A 24,073-nucleotide genomic window follows, 5' to 3' on the forward strand; every position below is an offset into this window, starting at 1 on the left:
AGCCCCCCAGGCGCCCCCCTCCTGAATCCCACTTTATAAACAGGCCTGCTCCCTGGGCAGGGCCAGCCATATGTGTTTACAATAACCTGAGTTCCAAGCACGCATGTGCAGAGCCCTATCTAGCCTCCTCATTCTCTCCTTTAAGGAGTCCAAAGGATACAACCTGGGTATAAAAGCCACAGCTGACCTCTTGGGCTATAAGAGGAAGCTCTGGTTGCTGCACAGTAAGTCACAGCCCCTCCATGGGCAGGGGACTCGGCGGAGGGCAGGGGGCTGGGACTGCCAGAGAGACATGGCCCAGAAGTTGGGGGGCGGGGCAGCCACTGCAGTGGGAACACCCTGAGACGGGGACTTAGAGCGTTGCTGCCGATGCCCTGGGTGTCGGGAGGCCTCGGCCTCAGGACGAGAGTCATGGGCCCAGGCGCTGGGCTCCAGGCTTCCTCCCCGTCCGGGCTCTGGGACTGCCAGCCTCGGACCTGTGCGCAGGCGCGTCTGTGTGTGTCTGTGTTTTCGTCCACATAGATGCTGCTCTCTTGGACCATCGGCCTTCTCCTGCTGGCCACAGTCAGAGGTGAGGATGCTGTCACCGTCCCTTTGGGGAGGGCTTGTGCCTGGGTTGGCCTCTGGGTGAGGCCACTGGACGCATTACCATCATTGCTACCATTGCTGTAAATAACAGCATTATCATTATTGCAAGAAAAGCAACAATTGCCATCATTCGGGGAGTGTTGCCCCGGTTGGGGAGGTGGGGGGAGACCTGACACAGAGGACCCTGGGCAGTCCTGCTGCTCGGTCCTTTCCTCCTGCAAAGGCCCCAGTGGCCGAGAGGCGGGCAGCAGAGGGGGCAGTGTAGGGGCAAGTGGAGGGAGAGGCAATGTTGGCTGGCCCCCCACACCCTCAGTCCCTTGAGTGGACAAGTGTGTGTCTGCAGGCTGAAGCCACATGGATGCGTCCCTCCGAGAGCGCCTGTGCCGTCAGGCTTGGCCCCCTCGTTCTCTCCTCGCAGGCTCTCTGTCTCCCTGGCTCAGATTGGCCCCTCTCCTGTGGCCTCTGTCCAGATTCAGATACGGATGCCAGGGTCTTCTCCTAAAACGCAAATAACCTCCCTTGCCACCAGAGCCCCGGGGACCTCATCCCTCCCCCCCTCACAGGTGTGCCTCACAGGTGCACTCTGCCCCCCCCCCCGCCTCCCTTCCTCCCATCAGGAAGAGCCCCTCACTGCCTGGCGTGGTCCCCCGAGTCCCGCTGGAGCAGGCTTCCCGCAAGAGCGGCCTCCTCATGTCCCTGCCCGGCTCTCTTCTGCATCCAGGCTCCACCCCCTTGCCCCAACCCCCCCCGCCCCCCCCCACCCTGGGCCTTCTCTTCCATATCGTGGCCATGGAGGGAGACCCGGCTCCCAACAGCAGAGTCTGGGGTGGGGGAGGCTGCTCCTCAGCTCTCCTTTGCTGATCCACTGCCTCCTCCTGCCCCAGACCTGGGCAGCCCCCAAAGTCACTCCCAGGCACCCCCCTTCTTCTTCCTTTGCCTCGGGGCTTCCCCCCTGCCTCTAGTTCCCCACCCTCCTGAGTGCCAGGGCCTCCCACCAGGCTTCAAACTCACTTGTCCCAAACCAGGCTCAGACCCCACCTCCTACCCCCTTCTCCCCACCTTTGCCTTAATTTCCACTGTGACGGGAGGTTAGGATATCTGTGACCACCTCAGGCCACGGCACCTGTGCTGCCCCAGCCCACACCACCCCTCCCTCAGCCTCTCCCTCTCAGAGCTGCTTACACTAGGCCCCACAAAACACCTTGATGAAGCACAGCCCCCAAGCCACTCACCCGCACTTCCTCACTCTCCCCCTCACAGCCCAGGTGTCCTAACCTGGCCCTCAAGCTTGTGCATTTGTCCCCTGAGGCCAGCGTTAGTCTGCAGGATGTTTCCTCTGCTCAGAGTGAATTCCACTCCATCATTATTCCTTCCCTATTAGAGTTCCTCTAACAGCAGAGTTTGAACCAGATCTGTCTCAGTGTCTCCTCAGCACTTAGCTTTATTCCCAATTAAACTTCGCAGGTTCAAATCCTGGCTCGACCACTGGCTGTGACCTTGGCCAGTTTATTCTCTCTCTGTGCCTTGGTTTCCTCATCTGTAAAATGGATGTAATAATACAAATTCCTTAACTTTGAGTATTAAATGGGATAATACTGGGAAAGTGCTAACATCGTATCTGGCACATAGTCAGCAACAAGTATTAATGAGTGCCAGGTTTTGAATGAATGGCCAATATTTAGCACCCAAGAGAGAGACCCTCTGCAACCCTCTGGATTTCATTATGTCACCCTCAGTGACAATTTCTTGGGGAAATGTTCGTGTCATAGGCTGGAGAAAGGACTCTCAGATTTTGATGTGGTTACTTGGGTCATCAGTTGCACGTAATAAGCCCCTACTGCATACAGATGCAAAAATTTACCTTTTCAAAGAACAGTAGGGAAAATCTGAAATGGCAGAGAATAACTTGGGGCCAAAATGTGTGTAAAAGGATGCCATAAAGCCATATGAACTAGACAAATACCGACAAATGTCTACTGTATGCACGGGCTGGTGCTGGATGTAATGGAGACGTCTAGGTGAATTAAGAAGCATCGTGCCATAGATTCACACTTGAGAAATAGCTGGTGCTTGATAGGTACAGGTCAAGGGCCATCTGGGAGAAGCCGTTTTACAGCAGAAGTTTCCCCGGAATTCTCAGTGATTCCCCGACCAGCCTGCTGATAAGGGTTAAACAGCATTCAGCATGCTATTTCCAGCCCCCTCCCCAGACCCTGTGAATCAGAATCTCTGAGGGAGGGGCCTGGGAATGTGTAAGCAACACACAGAGTCACTCCCAGCTTCCAGGTGATTCTTATCACCGCAAAATTTGGGGAACAATGACTGGCAAAGATAAAGACCAACATTGGCCATAACCAGGCCTGGGCCCTCCCTGAAGAGTCCTCTTGTGTAACAGCTGAGATGACACTGCTTCTCTCCAGAACCTCTCAAGTGCCCTGCTCATTGCTCTTCCTGCCCCAGGAAAGGAGATCTGTTACGGACATCTCGGCTGCTTTTCTGATGAAAAACCATGGACGGGGATCCTTCAGCGGCCTTTAAAGTTATTTCCCTGGGCTCCCAAGGACATCGACACCCGCTTTCTCCTGTACACGAATGAAAATCCAAACAATTTCCAAGTAAGAGTGGGCATGGAAACACTGCCTGGGGGGTGGATTTGGGTGCCCACGTGGGAGCCTTTACATGGTTGTCTAAGGAGAAAGGCACTGCCTTGGAACTTTACAGATGATGCTTCCTCACCAATGTTCGACCTAGAGCCATCTCAGCTCTCAGGATCATAACTTCCCTATGCACATCTAATGAAATCATGGACGCCCAACCCGGAAATGAACACCCTCACACACACTTGTGCACAGCCTTGAGGGGCTTCTTGGCATCAGTAGCCTGTTCCTGGGAGGGTGTGAGTGGCAGTTATGGAGGAGCCCAGGCCTGGTGTACCCATGGGACAGTCTGTCTTCCTGCACCAGGCAGTGGAGGCAGAGAAGTCCCTCAGTGGGATAGACGGAGGGAGGTATAAATCCTTCCTGAGGAGCTGGAAGACAGGTGGGGAAGAAGGGGTACTTAACCACAAAGGGCAAGAGGGGGGGACCCTCGGAGCACCTGTTCGTTCCCAGGAGGCCTTCCAGATGGAAGAAGGACAGGTGTCCTGCAGGTGATTACAAGTGACCCGGAGGAGCCTGCTGAGAATCCAAGCAGCTGTCAGCCCCCGTGCCTGACCATTTAAAGAGCCAGGTGTCTATCTATAGGTCCCTGAGGTCCCTCACTGTGAGAGTTTAGGGGACCCACTCTCCACTCAGCACTGCCAGCTGGGAGTCTGTTTGCACGTAGCTATCATGCTATTTTCATTTTGTGATCCTTCTTCAGGCATCTTGCCTCTGGGGTCTGGTGGGAAGGGGCTTGAGGGCATTTGGAGATCTGGTCTCAGTCTCAGGACCTTGAGATGTGCCATTTGAGCAGAATCTCCCCTTTAAGCCTGGTATTTCTGGCCCACAAGGTTTTTATCTTTTCCGGGCCAGAGATCTCTTCAGTATCCGGGCCCCCTTCTCAGGATGATGTTTTTAAATGCATAAAGTAAAAGACATTGGAGTACAAAGGACATCAATTCTATTGATAAGGAGCTACCAGAACACATTCGATAAATACAGGATATAGTAATATATGTGCTGCTTTATTATCTCACTAAATAACAAGATCTAGCAGCTGGTCTAATAACTACTGTAATTTAAAATATTAATGAGTATAGGGGGACCTAGGTGGCTGAGTCAATTAGTGTCTGACTTCAACTCAGGTCATGATCTCACAGTTCGTGGGTTTGAGCCCCACATCGGGCTGTGGGCTGACAGCTCAGAGCGTGGAACCTGCTTCAGATTCTGTGTCTCCCTCTCTCTCTTTCCCTCTCTCTCTGCCCCTCCCCCGCTTGCACCCTGTCTCTGTCTCCCAAAGGTGAATAAGTATTAAAAAAATAAAAATAAATAGCAATGAGTATGAATTATCTTAAGATACCTATAGCAACTGTAAATGTGACATGAAAATGTCACTGTGACTGTGACTTCTACTGGTGACAGAGTGTGGCTAATACTACTATGGTTTGTAGCCTGACTTCATAATTAACAGAAATGCTAGATTTCAATTAGGAGTTCATGAAAACAGAAAGCCCATGAGCTTGGACTTTCTGAAATCTATCCTCCAACCCCAGGTAAGGAAGGGCTGTTCTAGCCCGGTCCAATTTCATGGGAGTTGAACCTGTGTGATCTCAGTCTTACTGGAACCGACTCTAACAGGTCCATGGGTTGGAATGGCCAACATTCAAACTCCTCTCTTGTAATTAAACCAGCTGATCACTGCCACTGATCTAGACACCATCGAGGCTTCCAACTTCCAACTGGAACGCAAGACACGCTTCATCATCCATGGCTTCATAGACAAGGCTGAAGAGAGCTGGGTGTTGGACATGTGCAAGGTAGGGGCCCACCCTCCTCACCTGGCCACTCTGTATGGGGCTCAGCACCCAGCAGCCAGGTTCAAACACTGCAGCCCAATGTCCCTGAAACCGGGAAAGGAAATATTCAGGGAGAGACTCATCCTTTCTAAAACCACCAAGGAAAAGCTTGGTTCTCAGGATGTCCATTGTCAAGTTCTCCCAACCCAACACCTTCTAGCCAACCAGCTCCACTTGAGGCTGAAAAGAACCACAGCCCAATCAGAAAGTCCCAGAGGTGGAGACTACCGCAAATTACCTGACACGTGCCTTTGATGGTTTATATAAAATCCCTGTGTGACATAAAACCACTTAAATTTACCTGCTAGAACTTTGCTATCCAATAGAACATTCTGTGCTGATGGAAATATCCAAATCACTACCTGCCCGTGCGTGCTTATGGAGCACTGGAAACTAGTATGACCACAGAACTGAATTTTAAATTCACTGGATTTTAATTAATTTTAAATAACCACATGTGGCTAGTGACTACAGTGTTAGACAGCACAGCTCTAAAGTTATCATGAATATTAGTAACGGATTATCATTCATAACATCCATTTCCCAAGCATTTACTGTGAGCCTGACACTGTGCAGATATAATCATTTCATGGTCCTTGTCCCATTTAATCTTCCCAGCAACACTGTGAGGAAGGTATAGTTACTGTTCCCATCTTATAAATGAGCAAATTAAGGCACAAAGAAGTTCAATACTTGCCCAACGCTGAATCCAGACATGGAAAAGTAATGTCAGGTCTTCTGTCCTTAAAACACCACAATCCCATTGTATCTACAAATTTAGCCCGTAGGAGGTATCCAGGGCCATGGACCTTTGTGGCTTAGTCTGCACTGGGGCCAAATTCAACAGCTTCTGTCCAAGGGCTCTCTTCTTCTCTTGGAATTGGGGTGTTCATACATGCCCCTTGACTCCCAGAAGGAAGCTGTGTAGACCTGGAGATGGAAGAGTCAGGTAGACACAATCCACCATGACGCCCCAGTCTCCAGCCAACTCCCCCCCCCCCCACCTCAAACCAAGTTTCAGTCCAGGGCATCCCAAAATGAACAAAGCATATGGAGTGGCCCTTTCTGACATTTATTTTTCCCCCTCAAGGGACCAGTATCTGTGCTTGGGCAATAGACTGTGGTCACAGTACATGATATTAAAAGATGCATATATCCATTCTAAATTTTATCTTATTAAACTTGTCCTTCAGTACCTTAGATCTCCCACCAAAGCATTGTTGGGGAGCATACAAGCATTACACCCTTGGCTTCAACTTTCTGGTGTAGGGGTCCACAAAGTTTTCCTGTAGAAAACCAGGTAGCAATTGCTTTTGCATTTGTGTTAAATTTGAGTCATATTGTTTTAACTTACCTCTTTTAGCTCAGAAGCAGAGATAAACAGTAAGTAAACAAATGTGTGTGGCTGTGTTCCAATAAAACTTTATTTATAAAAGCAGGTGAATTTGGCCCTGGAGTAATAGTTCACTAATCCCTGATCTAGTAAGTGGTCTTTTGGATCCGGTTGTGTTAGTAAGTATCTGTGAGACCTTATAAGTCATTTAATCCACTCCAGGCCTCAGTTTCCACATCTGTTAAAGGGGGGATAAGCATACCCATTTGATAGCGATGTGGTGAAAGTTAGGACAAGTACCAGGAATATTAAAGCTCTGGCACAACTAGGTACTTGATGGGTGTGAATTCCTATCTGTGGAGCGTACAACCAGTGGCTGTTAACAAACTGGTTTCTCCTTCTTGCTTGTCTTCCCCAGAGAATGTTTAAAGTGGAGAAGGTGAACTGCATCTGTGTGGACTGGAAACGTGGGGCAAAGACACAATATACCCAAGCCGTCCACAACATTCGGGTTGTGGGAGCCGAGATAGCTTTCTTAATACAACAGCTGTCGGTAAAACCCTGCCTGGGCCACATCTCGTGGGTGGCGGGCAGAGACGGGGCAGGCAAGCACCCCCTTGCACCTAAGAGGCAGCCTAGGGACCCCCGGGCTGGGGGTGGGGCTGGAAGCCCAAGGAGGAGTTTCTTAAGGTGAAGCTACAGCTTTCCTCTCCCCTGCATTGTCCTGAAGACTCCTTCTTATGGGGCCCAAGGCAAACTAACCTCTTTGAGCCTCAGTTTCCCCTTTTGAAATAAAGCCTTCCTGCAGGCTGTTCTGGGAACTCCAGAGCACACTGGGCCGCCCAGCAACTCTTAGCTGAGTCTTCATAGTCACCCAGGAGGGAAGGCCTCTTACAGCCTTTTGGAAGGTCTATTCTGGAGAATCCCAGGGCCAAGCGCACTGCCCACACTCTCCCAGACAGATCCAACCCCTTCCGGGACCCGGGGGAGGTCGCCCCCTGGTGGCGGGTGGGTGGCAGCAGGAGGCGCACCTCCGGTCCCCGCCAGGGCCGCCTGCAGTCGACGCGATGGCCGCCGGTCAGCACTGTTGGCCCGTGCGCCGCGGGGGCCAAGTCGCTCGGGGGTGGCTCCTCCCGAGTTTCCAGCCCGGTGCCGCCCCCATCCCCGCGCGTGGCGGGGCGTGACGCTCCATCCGTCCGCAGACCGAGCGAGGCTACCGGCCCGAGGACGTGCACCTCCTCGGCCACAGCCTGGGCGCGCACTCGGCGGCCGAAGCGGGCAGGAGGCTGGGCGGCCGCGTGGGCAGGATCACAGGTGCGCGGCGCGCGGCCCCGACGGGGTGCGGGCGGCGGGGGGCGCGTTCACGCACGGCCGAGCGCCTGGACTGGCCAACCAGGACAGACCGTGCGTGCAGCCAGACTTGAATCAAAACGTAATGGTCCGTGTTTTCACGTGCGTTAGAAAACTCCTGATTGTAAATAAAAATACATTTATTTTTTAAAAAGAAAAAAGAATTAGCATGTGAAACCCATGGCTTGAGGGTTATCGCTAGAGTAATATAATAATGATAAGTGATGTTGTAAACATTGATTCATCAGTCCCACAAGTGTGTATGTTGTACCATGCACGGGCAAAAACTGAAAGTAGCTACCTGAAACCTGCCAGTTGGAGGTGCTCAGTAAATAATGAATGAATGAATGAATGAATGAATCACTTGGAAAAATTAATGCACACAAGACAGACACAGCTGGCTATTTATTTTGTGCAAAGTTCGTAACTTTGGCAAACAGTTGCATTCAACATTTAATGAATGTCTCCTTTGCTCAGGACACAGCTGGCATCCGATGAGAGAAAGGGGATTGTATAGTTCATTTTCTATACAATTTTTCAGTTTGCAAAGTCCCTTTTCTTACATCATTTCATGGGGCTTTCACAATAACCCGATAAGAGAGGTTGCTGTGATTCCCGCTTTCCAGATGAGGGAACTGAAGATCGGAGAGGTTAGGTATTTGACCTTGAGCAGAACCAGGGCTAAATACAGGTCACTGAGTGCTAGGTGCCAGCAGCTTCCGCCCTGCCTCTCTTCAAAGATGAACCAGGTCCAGACCACTTCAGAAAGCTCCCGGCTAGTCTGGGAGGCAGACAATTCAGCAGGCAAGTGAAAGTCAGAGCAGAAGTAAAGAATGCAAAATAATCCCACACAATGTGGATGCCGTGTGCTGATAAAGGAGGGGTTGAGTTTTCAGAGCGGAGATGGTGTTCGAGACGGGTCTTGGAGAGAGCAGATTTATCAGGGGAGAAAGCGGGGAGGTGAGCCGCAGGCTAGGGCTAGTGTGTAGGCAGCCCCAGGGCCGGGACCGCGTGGGGCTGGGAGACAATGACCCGGCAGACCTGGACAAGGCCAAGAGCTTGCAGTCTCAGAGAGCAGTGACCGAATAGTAACAAGTGAGGGTAGAAAGGGCAATGGAGGTGAGGGGACAACAGACCACCTAGATCCTTCTCGAGTCAGGCACCGGAGACTTCTGGATGGTCTTTGACGGTCAGTGACCCCGCCGTTAGCCTTGCAGTCTCAACTTCTCCCTCCTAAGCAGACCAGGAGCTGCAGACCTAATTCCCCACATCATGGCTACTGAGGTCTGGGACTCTGCCCGGGAATCCCCCTGGACTCTGTGGGTACAGGATTTAGACCTGGGTTTGCCTTGGAGTGCGGCCTCACCGCCCACCTTCCCCATTTCAGGACTGGACCCGGCAGAGCCATGCTTCCAGGGCACCCCTGAGGAGGTGCGGCTGGACCCCTCGGATGCCATGTTTGTGGATGTGATTCACACGGATTCTGCACCCATCATCCCTTTCCTAGGTGAGTTCCTCGCCGCACCTCTTGGCGACCAGCCATGGCTGATGAGAGGGAGTGCGGGTGCCCCCACAGACACGTACCGCAGGGGTGGCGTTCACAATGGTTAGCCGCAGGAATATCCCAGGCACCAGCTGTCAAGATGGGTGCCAGCCACGAATAAGCAGCCAGTACAGTGCCAATCGCGTCAGCCTGCGACCCCAGGTAAAACGGAAGACACTTCTGCTGCCTGGAAGGCTATCACTTAGTCTTCAGACCTTGTGTCCTTTCCGATCTGCCGTTATCCAGAGTGCAGATGTATTTCTCATTGACTCTTGACCTGTGCTTGCAAATACAAAGGTTGTTGTTTCCTTTTTTTTTAATTTTTCACTCCTTTTGTCACAGCTTGGGTACAGTTTGTTTGCCGGAGATGAAATATATCCTTTTAGCTAATTCTTCTAAACTCCTTGTTCTTTTTTCATTCCTTTCTCACATAACCACTTATGAAATATGTCAATAAAAGTATGTTTTCAGTGATAATTATATCGCTTCTTGAGTCCCAGATGCTGCATTGAACATTTTAGACACATTAGCTCATTCATCATAACAACCCTAAAAAGTGGGTAGTATTATTACAATCTCGTTGTGGAGGAAAATGAGGTTCAATGACGTCAGGCGATTGTCCAACATTACGGAGTCTGTAAGTAGAATCAGGCTGTGATCACAGGTCTGCATCCTTCAAAAACCAAAACTCCTAGCCATTAGGCTGGGCTCTCAATATAGCAATATTATGTAATGCGGCCTACACAACCACATAAGGTAGAAGTCAAAGGTTTTAAATGAGTATAGTAATAAAATTGGACCAGTGCTGATATGTATCTGCTGGTACACAGTGGTGTTGGGTCATGTCAGTATTGTTCAGGGTCTCCCCCAAAACAGACACACACACACACACACACACACACACACACACGTGAGCACGCTCACCCAGAGCCTAGCTTCCCCCTCATCTCTCTTCCTGCGTGCTCTCCTCCCTTCTTGTCTTACCAAGTGCCCATCTCTGAGCACTTTTGGCAGAGCCACAGACAGGATGGCTACACCCAAGAGAGAATTTTCCAAGAAGGTTCTCGCTGTGGTTGGAAGGAATTGAACACTCTCTGTGTGCTCAGCCTAACGTTGGAACCACTTACCGCCCTGATCACCTCTGCTTCCAACATTTCAGGTTTTGGAATGAGCCAAAAGGTGGGCCATCTGGATTTCTTTCCAAATGGAGGAAAGCAGATGCCTGGATGTCAGAAAAATGCCCTTTCAACCATTGTTGACATAAATGGACTATGGGAAGGTACGTGGAGGGGGGAAAGCAAGACAGCAGCTGCTCCTGGTGGGGAGAAACAGTGTGTGGTCTGGGCCGGGCATTTCTGCAACCATGTCATGAGGTCTTTACTCGGATTAGCCCCATTTTACAGATAAGGAAACTGAGTCAGTAAAGTTATAAAACTTGCCCAAAGCCACCCTGGATTTAAGCCTAATTTCTGGCTGCAAACCCCGGACCTCATGCTCTACCCCCACACCACCTCCCCCTTCTCAGGATGCTGAGACTTGGAGGGACCGCACGCTGCAGAGTACCCAGCTTGGGCTCTGGCCTCCAACCCCCGGGCCTGTTCCTTGAAGAACTTCAGCTCCGCGAAGATCTGAAGGGCTTAGGCTTCCTTGCCATTTGCTGTGTTCGGGGTCTAGGCATAGAAGGGAGCTAGCAGGAAGGCCAAGCAGGGGGGTGCTCTGTGGGTCTGGGGAGCACGTGCCTGTAGTGTGAGGCCCAGGAGCTGGGGGATGGGCCTCCCGTGGGTTTCCATTCATCTGAAAGGGCAGGCTCAGGGCACCCAACCTGAGGTGACCAAAGGCGTCATCTGTGTCAGCTGTCCTTGTTCTGGCCTTTGGCTATTCCTGCGGTGCTGGGGAGGCTCTGAGTCTGTGGACATTTCATTTGTCTGTCTGTCTGAGCTGGGGGCTCTCCGGAGCCAGGGTGCCGGGGGCTGTGTCAAGGGTGCCCCCAGGCCCACCAGGGTCGAGCCCGAAGCAAGCGCTCAGCTGAGCTCAAGGACCTTTGGTGGCATGTTTATATTCCCTGTGCTGATTACTTAAGCCACAGCCAGCACCCACCGACAGTAAATGGCGCTTTAACACTCGGCTCTGCACCTGCCCACTCCGACTCCCGAGAGTCACCGTAAGGGCTGCCCCTCCCACAAGTGACGAGCAGGCCACACGTACTCAGAGCCCAGGTTTAATGAAAGAGGGAATTTTGAGTGAATAAGCCCATGGACACTGGAGTGTATGTCTATTGTGTGGAGCCCTGAGTCCCCCAGGCGCTGGGCAGAGGAGCACTTAAATCCACTTGCTCCCCTTCCGCTGGGACCCCAGGGCAGCCGAATGGGATGAAACCGTGAAGTCTGAAACGGGTTCTGTTGTCTGGGAAGGAGTGTTGGTGCCGGGCACACGGCACCGGCTGCTGCAGAAAGTTTTTGGGCTCGAGGAGCCCAGAGCTCTTGGGGGACTAATCCCATCACTGCTTCCCAGGCACAAAGGGGAGATGTGCCTTTCTGCATGAGCGGTGGGTGGAGCCCCACCAGACCCCCCCGAAGTGACCCCCAGCTGTGTCTGGTGTCTCTGTGGATCACCTCATCGGAAGTTTTGCACCAAGAGTTGGAGAAGTGAAAAATCAATTTTCCAAACAAGAATACTTCGGTTTAAAGAAGAAGATTATAAATAAAATTCAGTGAGGGACGCCTGGGTGGCTCCATTGGTTAAGCATCTGACTCTTGATTTCAGCTCTGGTTATGATCTTAGGGTCATGACACTGAGCCCCGGGTTGGACCTGCTTAAGATTCTCTCTCTCCCCCACCAATTGCTTGCTCTCTCTAGTAAATAAAATAAAGTAACATAAAATTAAATATATTAGGATATGTATAAATATTTATATTTATTCTATTTATAAATAGAAGAGTGGCCAGAGGCCACAGTAATCTTACTGGCCACTGCTTTCACCTTGTGCCTGGAATTATAAGAAAGAAGAATTTCTCAACGTGGGGTCAAAGGCACAAATAAGCTTGCTTCATGCGAGAGGCCTGCCCCGTGTGTCCAGAGTTCGAAAACTGTGGCCTGGCCAGCGGACAGAACGCAACCCATAAGCAGGATGTGAATGGTCCTCACAGTGACTATTTTAAATTTTTTTAATGTTTATTAATTTTTGAGAGAGACAGAGTGTTGGCAGGGGAGGGGCAGAGAGAGAGGGAGACACAGAAACTAATGCAACCTCCAGGCTCTGAGCTGTCGGCTCCAGGCTCTGAGCTGTCAACACAGAGCCCCAAGCGGGGCTCGAACTCATAGGCTGCGAGCTCGTGACCTGAGCTGCAGTTGGACGCTTAACCGACTGAGCCACCCAGGCGCCCCCACAGTGACTATTTTAAAAGTAGGAATGTACTGCTAATCATTTAGGTGTAGAAAGATTTTCAAAAGTCAAGATGCTGACTCCTCATGAAAAATCAGAACAAGTAGTCTGGGCCTTTACCATACAAAGGACTGGGCCATGTAGGATCCCTTTAAAGGCTATTTCTATCCTCCTCCCTGCATATACCTTTCTCACTGCCCCCTGCATGGCCTGCAGCCCTCATCATTCCTTTACATCCAGAGGATTTGACCAATGTGCTCCTTAGCACCTGGCACCTGTCACTCCCCACTACTTGCTGGCCTTTGAATAGGACCTTCTTGGCAAATGGCCACAGTGGTGAGGAGAGGAAAGCCACTCTGGCCAACCACCACTCCTAAACCAGTCCCCAGATTTCCTACTTGCCCCAAAGTACGTCAAAGTCAGTGATAGAAATTTCACATTGCGCCATGACACCCATCTGTGAAATGAGGAGTTTCCCCGCTCAGTCACAATGGTTCTGGCTTCGAAAGTGAAATGAGTCCTGTGAGCGCCTATGGCTTTTGCTTCCTCAGGAACCCGAGACTTTGTGGCCTGCAATCACCTAAGAAGCTATAAGTATTACTCAAGCAGCATCACCAGCCCCGACGGCTTCCTGGGCTACCCATGTGCCTCCTACAATGAGTTTCAGGAGGTAGGTCACCCCAGGGCTGGGGAAAGATGGGCTTTGTCCCTGTGACTTGGAATGGAGTGGAACTGTAACCTCATGACTAATGGGAAGAGGTACTGGACATGCAGAGCCTCACAGAGCCTTCCTCTCCCCAGGGTAGAGTGGGTGGGAGGGGATCTGCTTGCTGGGCCTTCCCTAGATCCAGCCTTTTATTCTGGAAAATTCCCAATCTACACAGAAGTCAAAGGAAGAGTACATGAATACCTGTACGCCCATCACCTACATGCACTGAGTGTTAACTCTTTATGGTATGTGTACTTATGTTTCTTTTCTAAATGATGTCAAAGCAAACTCAAGACATTAGGACTTTGCTCAGAAATACTTCAGCATCGGTCCCCTGAGAACGAGAGCATTCTCTTATAGAACAGCATTCAAGAAATTGTTAAACTGATACACTAATACTTTCCAATAGCCAATATCCATTCCAATATTGTCCATATTTGAGTTCCAAATATCCAAATCATGTCCTCCAGAGCTGTCTTTCTTTTTCTTTCTTTGATTCTCTGCCTTTCCCTCTCTCTCTCACTTTCTTCTCCTCTCTACCCTTCTCCTCCCTTCCTTTATTCCCTTCTTTTTCTTCCATTGCATTTATTCATTTTTTTTAGTCTCCTTTAATCCAGAACAGCTCTGCATCTTTCACTGGTCCATCCAAGAAATTGACAGTTGTGAAGACTCCAGGCTTAGTATTTGGCAGAATATCCCATAATCTGAACTCGTCTGGTTATTTCTTCATCATTCACTGAGTGCTATTTAGTCATCAGTGTGTCACAACCAGAGGCACTGGCATTTATTTAGTGTCACTTTGTCTCATTATTTGATGACTTACAGTTTCATTACTTGTTTAAGGTTTAAAAACCAATCTGCCAGATTTCCCCATTAGGGAAGTACCATTTCCCCTAAGTGATCTGTGAGGTGACATTATTCCTCAATGACAAGCCAGTGTGAAAGTGTGACCTTCTTACCTGAATCGGTTAGGACCCCGGGGTTGCAAAAGTTTGAAGTTTCAAAATACTTTTTTCTCCAACGTAAATGTAAGAATATACTTACATGCACATGTTTTCCTTTCAAAGCTAATTTTGAAAAATTAACGTTCTTGGGATGAACTAAGTTCAAAAGAACAGTGTGTTCAGCCCCCAGGGTCTGTGAGTATTTATTGCACAGCCTCGGCTCTGCTAGTTATTGTTAGGGCCTGGATAAGAGTATCCACAGCCTCCAGCACTTGTCTTAGTGCTTTCCAAAGTGCAAAATAGCTCCGCACACCATAGAAGATGGATGGCAAGGTCAAAGAATGGAAGACCTATGACACTAGCAGAAAACGTTAGTCTGATCTGAGCAGAACAAACCACCTCCTCCAGGCCCAACAGATGAGCTACCACCATTTGGGGAGTGTCAAACAAGGATCAGTTATATAATTCACATTCAAGTCAAGACGGTCACAGATCTTCTCTTCCTCTGCTCTTTGAATAACTTATTTGTCCCATTTGCTCCTCCTGGAAGATGTCTTCCTGTTTCCTTCCATATTTTAACACTATTGCTTCACAGATATGATTTGTCTACCCAAGTCTACTCCAAGTTTTCTGGGTACTTCTTTGGGTACAAGCAGGGCTTCCTACGGTTCTATGCGTGACTCAGAGGATGAATGCATGGGTGTATGGGTAGATGGATGCAAGCATGTCAGTGGAGAATGGATGGGTGGATAGGTGAATGGGTGGGTAGATGAGAGGATGGATGGGAAATGAATGGATAGATGGATGGTTGGATGGCTAGGTGGGAGGAGGGATGGGGGATGGATGGGTGCCTGGGTAGATAAATAGGAGGATGGATTAGAAGATGGATTACTTGCTTGCTTGAGTGAGAGAGTCAAAGCCCAGCACTGAAAAACAAATTATGTTTTTTCACTAGGGTAGCTGTTTCCCTTGTCCAGCTGAAGGATGCCCCCAAATGGGGCACTATGCTGACCAATTTCAGGGCAAGACCAAAGCTGTGGGACAAACCTTTTTCCTGAACACAGGAGACAGTGGTAACTTTACTCGTAAGTTTCCATTCTACTCTTTTAAAATGCTTGGAAATAATTTGGAAAGGTGTAGCAGCCTAATTAGTCAGGACCCCTGCTAGCAACGGCCAGAAACTCAACTCCAGCCAGTTTACCTGTAATAGAAGGACAGTAGAATGTCAAGAGCATTGTCTTGCCTCATGTTTACCCCTCTAGCCAATAATCCTGATCAATGGAGTGAAGTACAATGATTGGCACAGACTGGTCACATGTTCACTCATCCTGGTGGCAAAAAGCATGAATCAATTAACAGAAGAAGAAGAAGGGCATATGGGGCAAAGTCACTGTAAGTCAAGAGATCACTGTGGTTATCTGTCATTGGAGTACCCTACACAATCATGCATGCATGTGCACACACACGTACATACACACACACACACACATGCTGTGTTTGTGTTGTTATTTTGTCCAGTTTCTCACCAAAAAATGTACAAGATAGTAAAATCGTCAAGATTCATTTGTTATAAGTAATAACACAGGGTAGCTGAATAGCAGTTGCTTTCCAAGGGAGTTATAAATTTAAAAAAAATTATACGGCACCTTTACAAAACACTTTTCACATGTAGCATCTCATGTAATCCTCACAATACTTAGGAAAGATAACAGTTTGGCAGTATCTGTAAAGTCTTATGAGCATATTCCTTCAACCCAGTCATTCTACGTCTCAGGCGTACCTGAGGAAAACGCTTGCCTAAGAAGGTGTGCTCAGGGACGTTCACTGCGGCACTGTATTTAATGCTAAATGTTTAGTGATGAGAAACCTAGATGCCCACCAACTGGTAAACCACCAAGTACTATATTAACCATTAAAAGCAAAAAGAGGGGTGCCTGGGTGGCCCAGTTGGTTGAGCGTCCAACTCTTGATTTTGGCTCAGGTCATGACCTCGCAGTTCATGAGATGGAGCCCCCCGTCGGGTTCTCTGTGCTGACAGCATGGAGCCGGCTTGAGATTCTTTCTTTCTTTCTGCTCTCCCCCACCCCCCAACCCAACCATGCTCACGCTCTCTCTTTCTCTTTCAAAATGAATTAAAAATAAACATTTAAAATAAATAAATAAACAAACAAATAAATAAAGCAAGGAGAGAGCTCTATTTACTGAAGAGAGAAATCCTCTAAAGCACAGCAAGTGAAAAATGCAAGTGGCAAACGACATGTATCAATAGAACACCTGCATACAATGTGAATCAGCCAGGGTCCTGACAGGAGGGAGAACTCATCGCAGTGGGTCAGATGAAGACACTTGTTTGAAGGATCCACTTTGAGAGGTGTGGGCAGGGTTAAAGGAACAAACCAGGGATGCTGAGGCACCCAGAATCTGGTGGCCCTGGGGTCCTGGAATGGCAGGTTGTCACAGATGGTGGGAGGGAGTTACCACCCGACACCTGGTACAGAGTAGGAGCCTGCAGGGGAGCACGAGAGATGTTTCCACCCTTTCCTCCTGCTTCCTTAGCTCCTGCCCAAGTCCCTCATTGGCTGAACTCCATAGAAAGCCAGTGGCAAAGATCCCTGGTGGCGGCATCCTTCCAGAACGCAAAGCAGTGGGTAGAGACAATAGAGAATAAATGTGCGTCCTATTTGTGGAAGGGAAAACAAGCCTAGATATTCTTGTATAAACTTATCCGTGTACGTATGAATGCTCAGGGAAATCTCCCGGTTAGGGTTTCTCTACCTCAGCAGTATTGACATTTGGGGCTGGATAATTTGTTGGTGTGGGGGTGGGGGCTGTAATGCATTACAAATATTTAGCAGACCCTTGGCCGCTACCCAGCAGATGCCATCAGCACCCCACTTTCCTGGTGCAACAACTAATAATGTCTCCAGACATTGTCAAATGTTGCCAGGGATGCAAAATCACCCCTGATTGAGAACCACTGGACTTGACTAAGTAAAGACATCAAAATGGTTACCTTAAGGAAAAACTTGAGGGGCGCCTGGGTGGTTCAGTCAGTTAAGTGTCCAACTTCAGCTCAGGTCATGATCTCATGGTTTGTGAGTTTGAACCCTACATTGGGCTCTGTGCTGACAGCTCAGAGCCTGGAACCTGCTTCGGATTCTATGTCTCCCTCTCTCTCTGCCCCTCTCCCCCTCATGCTCTGTCACTCTCTCCCTTTCTCAGAAATAAATAAACTTTAAAAAAAAATTTAAAAAAGGAAAAAGAAAAAAAAGCTTGAGATGAAGGGCCAGTTAGATGGGGTGCGGATGAAGGTTTTGGTTTTTCTTTAATTTATTGAAAAATTAAAATAGTCCATTGCATATGAAAGTAGTGAAAAACTAGAGGAGAGGACTAGGTGATTTATCCCAATAGTGCAAATATCTCCCTATCCGGGTGGTCTTTCTGTGTACCGATGTGAACCTCGGGCACACACGTGCAATAAGCAGCTGTCTCTCATCCATGAGGCCACGTGCCTTGCTGTATCGGCACAAGATTGTGCTGAACTATAATATTTTCTTTCCCCTGCATCCCTCACCTCCACCTAGAATCTGAGTTCCTAGGACTCCAACTTCAATGAAAGAGGCCGTTGTCACCTTGTCCCTTTCTTGGCATCCTGGGGAGATTCAGAGCTTAGAGGAAGAATGCTTTCTCGGGGTTATATTTTTCCTAACAAGATGAATTCATTGAACTGATTGTGTGTCTTCGGACAGGTTGGAGACATAGGGTGTCAGTCACACTGGCTGGAAAACAGAAAACAAGTGGGTACTTCAGGATTGCTCTGTATGGAAGTAAAGGAAACTCAAAACAATATGAAATTTTCAAGTAAGTTCGACAGTAAAGTGAAGTGGTTTTGCTTTTCATAAAAGAGCATTTCTAAGAGATTGGCTATAAACTGCTTTATAAATCTGGCCATGTATTATACAGAACCAGTGAATCCTAGGGTATCAGAGCTGGAGGAAAATCATAGCATCTAATCCAGCCATCCCATTTTACAGATGAGAAAAGTGAAGCTCAGAGAGGAGTTCACGATTTAAAATCAGATATATCCTCACTTCTTTTGCAATGTCGGTCATTGCTTTCTGACTTAGGCTTAATGGATATCAAATTCTTCAAAGGCCCGTTTATGTGGAGACTTATCCCAAAACACACTTTCCACCCCCCCCCCCACACACACATACATACATATATACCAAGCTTCTTGTTGCTATGGCAACGTCAGCACCTAGCTTGTATCGGGTATGTGAGGTGCTTGGTAAATAGGTATTGTACAAATGCGTAACCATGCTACAAAATTACATCCTGGTTTCTCTACTAACTTTTACATAACACTTTTCATGTTAAGTTATAGCTCCTTGACAACTTTCTCTGCTCCGTATGAAATCCTAACAGAAGACCTCTACTGAACCACATGCATGTTTAAACATAAGACATTGGATTAATTCATCCTATAGTGTAATCATAGGGTTAATATGCTTCCCCAAATATTTGATTTCCCCTAAGGACAAATTAAGATAGTACAAATCTACGGTCCTATATTTTTTGAAGATGTGTTCTTCACAAATACATGTGTGTTTTAGCAGCCCCTGGTTTACATGAAGTCATTCAAGGTGTTTGCAGAAAACCAACAAATTGTTTGGAAAAACGATAGATTGTCATCATCCTCTGTATTCATACATCTAGCTGATATAACACTTTATGTCTGTGCTTTCAGAGGATCCCTCCAACCACATGCAAGTCATATGCGTGACATTGATGTGGACCTCAATGTCGGAAAAATCCAGAAGGTTAAGTTCCTCTGGAACAACCATGTGATCAATCTTTTCCGGCCCAAGCTAGGAGCTTCACAAATCACAGTGCAAAGTGGTGAAAATGGGACTGAGTGAGTATCTTTTATTCCACATACATTATATTATCCATAATTACTTATCGATCTATCCATGTATGCAACCATCCATCCAGGGACCCACCTACCCATCTAAATAACCACCTACCCATCTGTGCATTCCTTTCTGTCCATCTGCTTAACCATTCACCCATCCATTTATCCATTGGCCATTTATCCAGTCATCCGTTTCTTTCGCTTCTGGCTATCCAGCCGTTATCTACCCAACTATTCATCTCAACCTCCCCACCCTCTGCTGCTGTCTATCCATCTGATTCATTTCGGAAAATCAAATATTTTCCTCAGGCCAAATTCAACTTGGCAGGAGTAAGGCATCAGTTGGTTTAATGCATAGATTTGAGAAACAGGCCAACATGAGACTATTTTATCCCAAACAATGAGGAAAATGCCTGGGCAGAAATTATAGGAAATTGCTAAGTTAATTCCAGTGAGGGGGCCATTCTTAATGTGAATTGGTTTGTTTGGAGACTGTGGCATGAGAAGGATAGGGAGTGGGTTAGGATCTGGCTCACAGTGGCGATCTCTTCATATTCAAGGGAACACAGTCTTACTTGGTAAGGGGGCTGGGAGAGGACCTAACTGTGTTTAAAATATGGAAAGGGGCACCTTAATGGCTCAGTGGGTTGAGCGATGGACTCGATTGCAGCTCAGGTCATGATCTTACTGTTTGTGCAGCTGAACCATGCATTGGGCTCCAGGCTGAGAGCACAGAGCCTGCTTCTGATTCTCTCTCTCCCTCTCTCTCTGCCCCTCCCCCACTCAAGCTCACTCTCAAAATAAATAAACTTAGAACTATTTTTAATTTTTTTAATGTTTATTTATTTTGAGAGAGGGAGAGACAGAGTGAGAGAGACAGAGAGAATCTGAAACAAGCTTCAGGCTCTGAGCTGTCAGCACAGAGCCGGAAGCAGGGCTTGAAATTCACAAACCGTGAGATCATGACCTGAGCCAAAGTCGAATGCTTAACCTACTGAGCCACCCAGGCGTCCTTAAAAAAAATTTAAACACAGAATGAGAGAAGGCCACTGTCAAAGAAGAAAATTATAAAATAACAGGATGTTAGAGTCTGAAGGAAGCTTAGATATCACCTCTCAACAGCCTTCATTTTGAGATGAGGGAAGCGAGATAACGGAAATTCATGCAACATGTCTAAGACCACATAGCAAAGCTGGAGGGAAGAATACTGGGCCACAAAATGTTTCCGAAAACACACACCAAGGCCTTACTCAGCTGCACCACTTACCTGTGGGAGCTGTAAACCTTAATATTCTAGATCCCTCCCCATGTCATTGGAAGGATCAGACGTCACTGTGGCTGTGCCATTTCTTTGTACATGCAATAGCAGAGCACGGGCATGAGGCACAGAACAGACTTAGACCAAGGTCTTCTGACAGCCAATCCCACCCAGCTATAAACAACCAGACGTGGAGCTGAGGATCTGTCAAGCCAGGTGTTAGAATGCATTGTGGAACTGTCTGGATTTCACAGTAGTGAGGTGGAGGTTGGGTGGAGTTATCGTTGCCAGTACAGTACAGCCCACACACTGTATATCGCAAGTACTAAAGTCACCACCTCACACAAGGGACCCCTTGTCAAGGAGCTACATTCTGAAGCTGAGCCCTGAGGGAAGGCTGGTGTGGTCAACCATCCTACTTTACCAGAGACACTTCGAGTGCTGGAGGAACCCGGAAGTGCCCTGCATTTCACCCCTGGGTGGCTGCCCCAACCTGACCAGCCTTCGCCCCTCAGGAGTGACAATCCTTCACGATCTTTTTTTCTTTTTAACATCTTTATTGAGATATCATTCCCATACCATACAATTCACCCTTGAGAAGGATATAATTCAATGGTCTTTAATATATTCACAGAGTTGTATAGTCATCACGTGATCAATTTTAGAATATTTCATTACCCCGAAAGGAAACCCCACACCCATTAGCCATCGCCTGCCAATCTCTTTGCCCAGCCCTAAGCAACCACTAGACTCCTTTCTATCCCTGTTGATTTTCCTGCTCCGGACACTTCATAGAAACAGAATCATATAAAACGTAGTCCTTTGTGATGGGCTTCCTTCACTCAGCCTCATGTTTTCAAGACCCATCCATGTTGTAACATGGGTCTATACTTCATTCCTTTTTCTTTCCAAACAATATTACATAGATAAGCAACTAATCTATGGCCTTTAGATTAATCAGTTTATCCATTAATCAGCTGATGGACATTTGGGTCGTTTCCACTTTGGGGCTATTATGAATAATGCTCCTTATATATAAGTTTTCATGTGGACATGTGTTTTCATTTCCCTTGGGCATATAGGAGCAGAATTGCTAAGTCATATGATAACTTTAGGTTTAAGTTTTAGAGGAACTGCCAGACCGTTTTTCCGGAATGGCTGCCACCTTTTATGTTCCCAGAAGCCACATACAAAGAGCATCCGTGATCTTGACTCTGCGGGGAAAGTCCTCTCTGGGCAGGCTAAGGTGCTCCCGGGGACACATTGCCAGGCCCACAGAGCAGGTGCATCAGACAATCTCTTGGTTTCCAAAAAAAGAAAAGAAAAGAAAGAAAAGAAAAGAAAAGAAAAGAAAAGAAAAGAAAAGAAAAGAAAAGAAAAGAAAAGAAAAGAAAGAAAAATCCTGGGTCTGATGCATCTGATTCATTCTCAGCTCATTAAGAAGCCACAGGGGAGAAGGACGTCCTTTGAATGGTTTTGCTTAGAATACCCTGAACTCAGTCTGGTCTAGCAGAGGCTTCCTGTCAAAGGGATCTGAATTCCAGGGCACTGGCTAACCGCTGTTTACGCATCTGAGGTCACGTTTCCACAAGCAAATCAGCCTCATGCTGAAAATGTTTTCCTCCGCAGGTATAATTTTTGTAGCAACAGCACGGTGCGAGAAGACGTTTTGCAGTCTCTTTACCCTTGTTAGAAATGCAGCGTTCTCTTGTATCTTTGTGGTAATAAATTCTTTAATGTGCTTGGTTTGGCGTCGAGGTGTTAATTTGACACCCTCCTGTTCCGGGGTCGCATTTCAGACATGATTTGCGGGATGGAAGCTGAGTTTGACCAGAGGGAGCGCCTGAAACCTCCCACGGCCTTCCTCTGCCACCATCTCTCTTTCAGGGCACTCGGTGTGGTCTGTTCTAACGTATTTCCTTTCCTTAGACAATGAATTTCTGTCCTATTTGATAAGGTCATCATCGTTCCCATGTGTTGCCTACCCAGCTTTTAACATCCCAGGGTGGGAAGCAGATGCCGGGCAAGGGCAGCCTATGGCAGGAGGAACTCAGTGCAATTGTTATTTAGATTAAAGCCTGCTTATGGCCTTGGAGGGAAAGGGGTTAACATACATTCATACATGTAAATGATGCAAAATGCAAAAGATCCAGAAGAGTATTCTTACACAAGGTATGTCTCTGCCCACCCTCACCCTCCAAGTGTCTGGTTCCTCTTCTCAGAGACAAGCACAGTTTCTTGTTTTTTGTTTTTTCCCCAGAAATATTCTACATGTACACACGCGTGCACCCATCTCACACAGGCAGCCCCAGCCCAACCCCCACGGTTATTGTTTTAAACAAATTGTCGCATACAATAGATACCATTCTCACTGGTTTTTGCATTATCAATACATTGGATATTAGTCTCTAATGGTACAGAAAAAGCCTCTTCATTCTTTTTACAGCTTCAGAGATGCCACGGACAATGCATGTGGTGGGCTAATGGACATAGGAGTTTTTCCAAAATTTACCCATTATGAATATTCATGCAGAGCCACTATCTTTTGTGGTTGTTTTACATCACAAAACTCTGGCCAGTAAAAGTTTAGGACATATCTCTTTTGGTCAAGATTGCCAAGCTGTCCATTGTAGCAAATGTACCAGCTTACAGTCCGGTCAACACCCCAAGTCGGCTGAACCATATGAAATCGCCACCCTTGTGGGCCAAGAAAGTAAATATTGGTCATTTCATACAGTTCCTTCTAACAGGAGGGTGCTTTGCACCCATACCAACATGGTGAATTGTCCAACCTTTTTTGAATTTGGTAGGGTAAAGTCCTTTTCCTTAAATTGCAATCTGTGTTTATTATGAACGAGAGTGAACATCTTTTCCCTGTTGAATGGCCCTTTGCATTTCTGTCACTGTAAACTGTCCAAGTTGTTTGCCAATTCTAGGCAGCTTTTTCATACCATTTTTACTTCAAAAACTTTTAATGTTTGTTTAGTTTTGAGAGAGAGACAGAGCGCAAGTCAGGGAGAGGCAGAGAGAGGGAGACACAGACTCTGAAGCTGTCTCCAGGCTGACACTGGGGCTCGAACTCACGGACCGGGAGATCATGACCTGAGCCAAAGTCAGATGCTTAACTGTCTGAGCCACCCAGGTGTCCCATATCATTTTTACTTTAAAAAACACTTCAAAATGAAGAAAATTGGAATATTCTGTCAAATGCAGATTTTTCGCCAAGTTATCCTTCTCCCTGGGAGGAAACGGTGAGTCGGTTGAAGGGCCTGGGTGTTTCCTCACAGTGCTGGCACCCAGCCAGCCTGGACCCGGCTCCTACACAGAAGGTTCTCCAGGTGCCATAATCTAAGGGCACCCAGGGGAATCTAACCACCTGAACTCACACCAGGTCAAGGCCAGGTGGCGCGGCCACACCCAGGTTTCCAGCTTTCTTTCCGAGCTGGATACTGGTCTCCATGGTCATCTTTCAAGGCCATTGAGCAGGCAGAGTCTGTGCCCAGATCTTGGGGGTCTCAGTGCCACCCTGGGCAGAGAAGTGGGGGCCTTTGTG

At 47.8% G+C, this 24,073-nt stretch overlaps 1 protein-coding gene across 1 annotated transcript; it reads left to right on the forward strand.

Annotated features, from left to right (window-relative positions):
* Positions 1 to 507: 507 nt before the first annotated feature.
* On the forward strand, positions 508 to 22,255 carry LOC120235167 (pancreatic lipase-related protein 2-like). Its single transcript, XM_039237342.1, has 12 exons — positions 508 to 571; positions 3,049 to 3,203; positions 4,919 to 5,044; positions 6,835 to 6,969; positions 7,619 to 7,730; positions 9,154 to 9,273; positions 10,469 to 10,588; positions 13,243 to 13,361; positions 15,300 to 15,429; positions 18,094 to 18,205; positions 19,095 to 19,262; positions 22,150 to 22,255. The coding sequence occupies exons 1-12, from the start codon at positions 523 to 525 to the stop codon at positions 22,211 to 22,213; spliced, it is 1,410 nt and encodes a 469-aa protein (XP_039093273.1). The 5' UTR covers positions 508 to 522; the 3' UTR covers positions 22,214 to 22,255.
* The last annotated feature ends 1,818 nt before the right edge of the window (positions 22,256 to 24,073 follow it).

Source organism: Hyaena hyaena, unplaced genomic scaffold (genome assembly GCF_003009895.1).
Source record: "Hyaena hyaena isolate Hyena2069 unplaced genomic scaffold, ASM300989v1 scaffold_124, whole genome shotgun sequence".
Classification (NCBI taxonomy): Eukaryota; Metazoa; Chordata; class Mammalia; order Carnivora; family Hyaenidae; genus Hyaena; species Hyaena hyaena.